Source organism: Hibiscus syriacus, unplaced genomic scaffold (assembly GCF_006381635.1).
Source record: "Hibiscus syriacus cultivar Baekdansim isolate YM2019G1 unplaced genomic scaffold, ASM638163v2 tig00110621_pilon, whole genome shotgun sequence".
Taxonomy (NCBI): Eukaryota; Viridiplantae; Streptophyta; class Magnoliopsida; order Malvales; family Malvaceae; genus Hibiscus; species Hibiscus syriacus.
The window spans coordinates 670,864-679,746 of NW_024062802.1; the positions used below are offsets into that span (position 1 = coordinate 670,864).

At 34.9% G+C, this 8,883-nt stretch overlaps 1 protein-coding gene and 1 long non-coding RNA gene across 4 annotated transcripts; one reads left to right on the top strand and one right to left on the bottom strand.

Moving 5' to 3' along the window:
- The first annotated feature begins 875 nt into the window (after window positions 1-875).
- On the top strand, window positions 876-8,514 carry LOC120136006 (protein IRX15-LIKE-like). The gene is made up of 3 exons (XM_039152129.1): window positions 876-881; window positions 5,642-5,651; window positions 7,491-8,514. Exon 3 carries the CDS (start codon window positions 7,494-7,496, stop codon window positions 8,436-8,438), a length of 945 nt encoding a protein of 314 aa, XP_039008060.1. The 5' UTR covers window positions 876-881; window positions 5,642-5,651; window positions 7,491-7,493; the 3' UTR covers window positions 8,439-8,514.
- On the bottom strand, window positions 5,115-6,212 carry LOC120136007. 3 transcript variants are annotated; one of them, XR_005517299.1, is made up of 4 exons: window positions 6,067-6,212; window positions 5,841-5,964; window positions 5,545-5,728; window positions 5,115-5,458 (listed from the first exon to the last, which is right to left on the bottom strand). It is a non-coding gene; the product is annotated as an uncharacterized LOC120136007 (long non-coding RNA). The 3 variants fall into 3 exon arrangements; XR_005517300.1 differs by having other exon boundaries at window positions 5,545-5,956; XR_005517298.1 differs by having other exon boundaries at window positions 5,545-5,964.
- Window positions 8,515-8,883: the final 369 nt, after the last annotated feature.

Here is an 8,883-nt window from a genome sequence, read left to right on the forward strand (position 1 = left end):
CTACCCATTGAAGTCGAGATTCCGTCTCTCAGGGTCTTGTCAGAAGTCAAACTGGATGATGCAGAGTGGGCACAATCCAGATATGATCAGCTTAATCTGATAGATGAAAAAAGACTGAAAGCCATTCATCATGGTCAAATCTATCAGAAACAAATGATCCGAGCACATGACAAAAAGGTGCGCCCGAGAATATTCCGTGAAGGGGATCTAGTGCTAAAAAGAATTTGGCCAGTCCAGAAAGATTTCCGAGGAAAATGGACGCCAAATTGGGAAGGACCTTATGTCGTGAAGAAGGCTTTCTCCGGAGGAGCCCTTATCCTGGCTGAAATGGATGGACCTGAGCTGCCACATCCCATTAACTCGGACGCAGTCAAGAAATACTTCGCTTAGGATGAAAACCCGAGAGGGCGTCCTAAGTTGAAAAAAAAAAACAAAACAAAACAAAACAAAACAAAACAAAAAACAAAACAAAAAAACAAAACAAAAAAACAAAAAAACAAAAAAACAAAAAGGGAAGAACGTTTAGGGTGAAAACCCGAAAGGGCGCCCTAAAAAAAAAAAAAAAAAAGAGGAAAAAAGAAGAGAAAATAAGGTGGGTTCAAGATGAAAACCCGCAAAGGGCGTCTTGCAACTAAGGATAGGTCCAAGTTGAAAACCCGGAAAGGGCGATTTGGATATCAACGGTGGAAGCATCCCGCCACATGAATCTTCTACGAACTCAACAAATCGGAGAAATGTTGCACCCTCCCAAACATTGTCGCATTTTCAAAGATCCTTTGGCAAAGGCTGCATTCAAAGTCACCAAACGGCTTTTCAACTCAGAAGTGCCCACGTTATCGAGATCTAAGACATTCATTTACACATCATTGTGTATTCGTTTTCTAGAATGTTTGCCATGTATTATTTGTTCTTCTCCTCTCTTATGAATAAAGACCATCTTTCCTCCAATTCCTTTTAAGCATCTTGAATTAGATTTAAACCTAATGGTTTATTTATTTTTATGGAAGATAATCGCATATTACTGTACAAAGATTCATTGAAAAGTACAGGTACCCAGAAGCCGATCAAAGCTCATGCACATGCTTGAGATGGTTGAGGAGCATCTTCAAAAAAAAAAAAAAAAAAATCATCAAACACTTGAATAATTCAAGATCAGAGATCGGAACTTCAAGCTCAAGAGTCAACAACGACAGGCCACCGGAGATCGAGATTACTCTCCAGAGCTCAGAATAACATATGTTGCATATGCATTTTAGGCATACCTAAGAGCATGACATCCATAACATCACATATATGCATATCTTTGCAGGTTTTACCCAGATCCAATTTCAACTTCACAACGAAGGATATTGGACTCCAGACAACGTAAGTTCAACTTCACGACGAAGGGACCGCTGGTTGTCAACAAACATTTCTCAATTTCAGAGCCAATTTCAACTTCACAACGAAGGATATTGGACTCCCGACAACGCAAGTTCAACTTCACGACGAAGGGACCGCTGGTTGTCAACAAACATTTCTCCAATTCAGAGCCAATTTCAATTTCAAAACGAAAGATATTGGACTCCAGACAATGCAAGTTCAACTTCACGACGAAGGGACCGCTGGTTGTCACCAAACATTTCTCAAATTTAGAGCCAATTTCAACGTCACAGCGAAGGATATTGGACTCCAGACAACGCAAGTTCAACTTCACGACGAAGGGACCGCTGGTTGTCACCAAACATTTCTCCAATTTAGAGCCAATTTCAACTTCACAACGAAGGATATTGGTCTCCAGACAACGCAAGTTCAACTTCACGACGAAGGGACCACTGGTTGTCAACGAATCATTTCCCAGTTCCAGAACCGATTTCAACTTCACAGCAGAGGATATTGGACTCGGAACAATACTTGGATTTCAACTTCACGACGAAGGATATTCAAGTCAAGGCTCAACTTCACGACGAAGGGGCCATATACATATATAACTTCACAACGAAGGGCATTAGGATATTCGATATGGACGTAATTTGTGTATTTTAATCTTTGCTATATTCTCGTTACACGATAATAAGCAAAGAGGGGCAGCTGTAAACACACAATTCCGTCCTTGCTTACAACAATATATTATACAATATCTATGTGTTGCATTATTTTAGTGTGCACTATGTACATTGTATAATATGCATGCATATGATATTATTTTATACAGCAATAAAAATGGCCCAAGCGACCCAGGCCCAGCAGACTCGTGACCCAGCAAGCAAAGGTTTCCAAGAACCCTAGCAAGTTCCAGCCAACGCCGTAACTGTCCCCATGCGAGAGTCCCGTGTCCCATGTCTCACCGGCATTCATCCCCGGTTATCTCGGCGCCTTGAACTCCTCAATGTCAAACAACCACCAACAAACGTAAGCACGTGAAACAAAAGCAAAGCAACGTGCATTAGTAGGACTCCAAACAACCAAACCGAGTCTTACTCGGATTCAATCTCTAAGGACAGTTTATTTCTTGTACTATAAATAAGATGTAACCCCATTGTATTTGGGGGGGATATACACAAAAATACGGAAACAACCACGCATCTATAGCAAATATAGAGAAGCAAGCCGAATCTTTGTACAACGTTTGAAAGGAAATAAAGGTAGCATTTTTACCTTATTTTGTTCGTTCTTGGCTACTTGCATGCGTAGTTACTCGCGTTTTGTGCTTGAAATCACCAAAGAAAAACGTTTTGGCCGATGACAAAGGAGTGGATCTTTTGAACCTTCGATCTTAGATTTACACTCCGAGGCTTGTTTTCAAAAGAAAGTATTCGGATATTCTGAAAAAGGAGGCAAAGGGCTCTTAAAAAATCGAAACTTTTTTATATTTTGTCGCTGATGAACGGCGGTCGGCGCCAACAACGGTAGCCGGAGTCTGGGAACTACGGCGGCGTTCATGTGTTCATCAAGAACACATGAACCAAGCAGAGGAAAAGAGAGAAATGGGGAAGGGCTCGGCGAGAGAAGAAGAGAAATGTTTTGAAAAAAAAAACGTTTATTTACATATATACAACCCGTGAAACCAACCCTGGAACCCGACCCAATCTCCTTCAAACCGGTGCGTTTTGATGAAAAGGGGGTGAATCGCGTTTTTGTTCGCTTTCTTTCAAAACTTCCATTTTGATCCCAGAATTGAATTTGAACCCTGATTTTTCTTTTAATTTGGCCACTGGATTCGTCCTTCTTTTCAATTTAACCCCTGATTAAGATCAAGTAACGTTTTAGTTTTTAATTTCATTTATCCATTTGCTTCTTATTATTTAATATATTACGTTTATTTTTTTATTATTATGGTATATTATGTATATATGTATATATTTACATTTCCTTTCTGTTTTTACCTTTTTTTTATTATTACTATTATATTATATTTTTATTATTCTGTTTTTTCTACTATTATTAATATTTTTTCCCTAATATTTGATTATTTAGTATTATTATTATTATTAAATATATTTATATGCTCCTAGTTATTTGTTTTATCTAATACATGTTATTATTTTATGTATTTTTTATTTATTTATATGTGTATACATTTTGTATTTTATCTTATTATTTCTTTACTCTTTTTCTTATTATATTTATCTTCATTATTTAGTTTTTCCGTTACTATTATATAGATTTTTTTTCCTCATATTCAGTTATTATATATATATGGAATTAATATTATTATATGTTTTTATTAATTTTACCTTATACGCTATTATTTTACATTTTTTATATACATATGGACATTTTATTTAATTCTTATCACTTTAAATTTGTATGTTATTTTATTTCACCTTTATTATGTTTTATTTATTCATTTATTCCTTTTTATTTTATTTGCACATATTTGATTATAGTTATTTATTTATTTTAGTTTTTTTTTATTACTATTATATATATCTTTTTATTTTTTTTAATTTTTTTATATATCTTTATTATTATTACCATCATTTTTATATTCTATATTTTCCTCATCTTATTTGTTTTCCATTTTACCTTAGGTGTTTTATTTGCATTCCTTATCTAATATATGTCCTGATCTTTTAAGGGTACAATTTAAGCAATCTAAGGTAAGTAATTTGGATCGTCATTTTACATTTTAATTTAAATTTACAACTTTCTTAATTAAAGACAACTGGAAATTACATAGTACCGAAAGGGCAGTTCAAGGGTGCTAATCCTTCCTTAGCTGTAACCGACTCCCGAATCCGACATATCTTCGGTAAGACGCAGATCAGGTAAGATAGAAGGTATCCGATTAACCTATTTATTTGTAAATAAATAATCGGTGGCGACTCCAATCCACATTTTTCAAGTCGAAGCCCAATTCCGGGGCCCAACCGAAAGACGGTTGCGACAGTTTCTATAAAAAAAAATATTTAAAATATTCAAAAGTTTTCTTTTGTTTAGCAAAATATTCTTATTATACAGTTGGGTTGTAAACCTTCGTCGGTTCCTATAAAACAATATTTAAAATTTTTATTTTGAATTTTAAATAAAATTTTATTTTATCAAATTCCTAATTAAATTGGTATTAACTGACTTATGACCTCAAGTTTAATGATAATATTATATCTTCTTCTTCTCTCTTTCTCTCTTTATAATCACACTATAATTTTTTATCATACATGATTATATTATAGTTATATTACCATATGGATATGATATAAAATAAATTAATTGAACAATATAAATGTATGAAAAGCTTAAATATATAATTCCAAATTATAAAATCTATTTTTAAACCCTAATCTAAATAAGCTACCGATATTAAATTGATTGATTAGGTCAATTAAAACTTAAATCGATCAATTAATATATATATATATAAAAGATTAATCATTTTAAACAATGGGACGGTTCTATTTATGTTATTGTATTTTTGCTCTTTGTGGTTTTGGTATAGATAGAGGTAGATGCAATTATTAATGTAATTATTTTTTTAATAATCTAGTTTGATTATAAAGTAGTATTTATTTATAATCTTTCTTAATCATTGATAATGTATATACACCTGCAAACATAACTGCTTGAACCCATGATCTTTATAGAGAATAACATTCTCTTAAACCATTGAGATCACTCGATGGGTTCATATATTATAATATGTTTTATATTATAACTAAATTATTATAAGAGATTACAGCAGTGGAAGTCGGATATTAGTTCTAATAATGAGAATAACACAACCATTGATGGTTAGGCTTGTTCATTGAAGCCAGTTGGTTAGTTTGTTATAACAGCCTGTTAGGCTTAACAGACTGAGAAAGATTGTCAGTTGCCTCGGCTTAGCGTGGGCTACAAAAATCCAGAGAGAGGGACGGCCCAAACATTCTTTCGGCATCTTTACTTTTCTCCTGCTGATTGAGCGTTAATTGTGATATGTTTTTCTGTTGTTCCGGTGGTTTTGCATGTTCGCTATTCCTGACGGTTGACCTCCTGTTCGCTGGTCACCGGAATCCGATGAATAGATAGCATCAATACATAGATGTCGGAGTAAGATACATTGATATGCAAAGAAAACCCATCAACCTGTGGCCGCATGAAGGGAAGTGTTTGTAGCATCGGGCTACCTCCTTGGCGTAGATTCTGCTGCCCGGGATGAAGCATTGGCATCAAAAAGTTTGACATCATTACAGGAATATTTGCTTTCCAAAACGAGGTGCGCCAGGAGGATACATAGGCATACAACAGGTCCCATATGCATACGAGAAAACTGTTCCCGTCCGTATACAACAAAAATTAATAGTATTATATACATTCATGCTGATTTTAACTCCAGGTCCATTAGGAAAAAAGAAAAGAAAAACTATACACGTGCATGTCACCTCAACTCAATAGAATAAGAAAGAAGCTACATATACGAATAGCTGCAACCTGGCTTTCCTTTCTTCTTTCCTTTGAGCAACGGCAGCATAAAGTGGTTGGCTAATTTACAATTTTACTATCCATCTCCACGAGAAACAACACAGGACAAATGTCAGGAACAATAAGAAAAAAAAAGAGAAAATCTGTTCAAAAACATGGGAAAAGGGAAACAGAAAAATATCTTACATCTCGAGATCCTTCTTCAGCTGTTGAAAAGGCAACAAAGCCCGAGTCTCTACTTATACCATTGGGGTCAAGAATAATCTGCAAACTTGTCTGCTGTTTCCTTTCAAGTCTGCTCTTACTGCCCTTTCAGTTCCATCTCTCTTGAAGACGAGGAACGGAGGGATTTTGATATCTATATGTTTTACTTAATATATTTCACTAATATACATCTTCTATAGGATATCTCTACTACCCCTTATTGAATATCACATCCCATCTGCCCCATCTTCTTAAGCTAACTAATAATGCACTTGAAACATGTGCCTTTTTCTTAATTACCTTCTTCATATGCTTTCAATTTCCTCTTTCTTTTGTTTTCTATTTTTAATCTTTCAGACTTTGCTTAATTTCAATGGCGAAAGATTGACGTTTTCTTTAACAGAAGACAACATTACCAACCACAAAAATTGTTTACTCTTCTAGCCACGTAATTTATAATTTCTATCAATTAAAGTAAATAACTAAAAATATGTAAGATGAATTTACAATTAGGAGAGACATAAACGACTTGAAAGAAGAATTCATAAAATATTATTTCTGTGAATTTTGTCATGTCATTGTTTATTTTCAATTTTAATGAGAATTTTATTTAAATACATAAATTATTTAATAAGGGTCAAGAGCTACTCATCATAAACAAGTCTGGAAATTTTCCATCAAGCAATGATAAGAAATCAAAACAATTTGTTCGTCAGACGGCAAAACCATCCAAAAGAAATATTCAACTAAATTTGGTTATATAATTATGCAATTTAAATTCCATCTGAATGCCTTGTTTCTGCATAAGGGAATCTGAAAGCAGGTGAATTGTCAACCTCAACGATAACTAATTATTTAAGAAATCATATTAATAAAGGTTTCGTGAAAACTAAACCTGAAATTGATGAAAAAACGACTTTTGGCTTGTAATTAGTTATTGCGTCGCAAACATTAGTCCCCAACCCCCACCAATCCCTTCTCCAACCACTTTGTTTCACCATTCTTCAACAATAATAATTTATTAAATAAAAATAAAAATATTTAAATTTGATTCGAGAAATATTTAAATTTAAATTTATACTTGCTTGCATATTTAAAATTTAAAATTTAATCGTTTAAGGTATTCGGGGCAAATTGCTTGGATATTTAGCACACAATTTTTAACTTCACCCTACGTGTGTGTACTTTAAAAAAATACCGAACCAACGTATAGAAATTGCATGGAAACAAAACCAACTGCTTTTAAAAAAAAATGGCCTTTAAGGTTAAGTTTGGTTTCTAGAATATTAATATTAGGTTGTCTGAACCACCATGATGTTGTCTGAAAAGTTTGGCTTCAACCTTCTGTACATTTTTTTGTTTAAATCAAACATTTCAGATTTTCAAGTGAAAACCCACTAGAAAAAAAAATGAAGAACAACACCGGCAATGCCAAGCTAATCCTCCTCCATCCTTACATCCAAAAACAAGGAAGTTCCAGCAAGTTATGGCTTCTCGCTTTCATTTCCTTCTTCACCGTAGCTTTCCTTCTCACTCTCGTATACACCCGAGAGTCGATAACCGGGAAAACCGTCGCAGCGGCCGCGATCACGACCGTGGCAGGTGGTGGTGTTACAGCACCATTGCCGACCACCGTCGTCAACACCCTCCTCCATTATGCTTCCAAATCCAACGACAGTTACCACATGCCGTATTCCGAGATGAAGCCGATCGCCGACGTGCTCCGAAAATGCTCCTCGCCCTGTAATTTCCTCGTTTTCGGGCTAACTCCGGAAACCCTTCTCTGGAAATCACTGAACCACAACGGCCGCACGGTGTTCATCGAAGAAAACCGGTATTACGCCGCTTATTACGAAGAGTTGCATCCCGAGATTGACGTCTTCGATGTCCAATACACGACGAAGATGAGTGAAACGAAAGAGCTTATAGCTTCGGCCAAGGAACAAATCCACAACGAATGCCGACCGGTCCAAAACCTGCTGTTCTCAGAGTGTAAGCTTGGGATCAACGATTTGCCGAATCATGTTTACGAAGTGGATTGGGATGTGATATTAATCGACGGGCCGAGAGGCGCCGGAACGGAAAGTCCCGGAAGAATGCAGCCGATTTTCACCGCCGGCGTGTTGGCGAGAAGCAAGAAAGGGAGCAACCTTAAAACACATATATTTGTCCATGATTATTACAGAGACGTCGAACAGATTTCTGGGGATGAGTTTTTGTGTAAGGAGAACATGGTGGAACGTAATGGTATGCTCGCACATTTCATGGTTGAAAGAATGGAAGAGAACAGCTTCCAGTACTGTCGCAATAAAAACAATTCTTCATCGTCAACAACAAAAGCTCCAGTTTCGTAGTTGTTAATTAAAAAAAAAAAAGATCGCTTGTAATATTTATCATCATAATTTCAAGATCGACTTTTATGTTTCCCTGTGAAGCGCTGTGCTTGTCAAAAATAAATTTTGTGTAATAAAAAATATAATTTCATTTTAGGGATAAATTAATATAGTCATATCTTTTATGTAAAATTAAAATTAAAATTTTAATGTTTAAATTAAAATAAGTATTTAAATAATTAATTAAGGACCCAATTAATCAATAGTGAACAAAGGAGACCTTTAAAGTTTACGTGTGTGTACAAGGAATTACACCTTTATTCAATAATTTATATATTAATACAATTCAACTACTTGTTGAATTTAATATTTTCTTATGTAATTATGTGAAAGTGATTGGTCCATGAAATCATGATTGGTATACAGTCTCTCTCTCTTTTTTCTTTGGAGAGGTTGATATACAGTC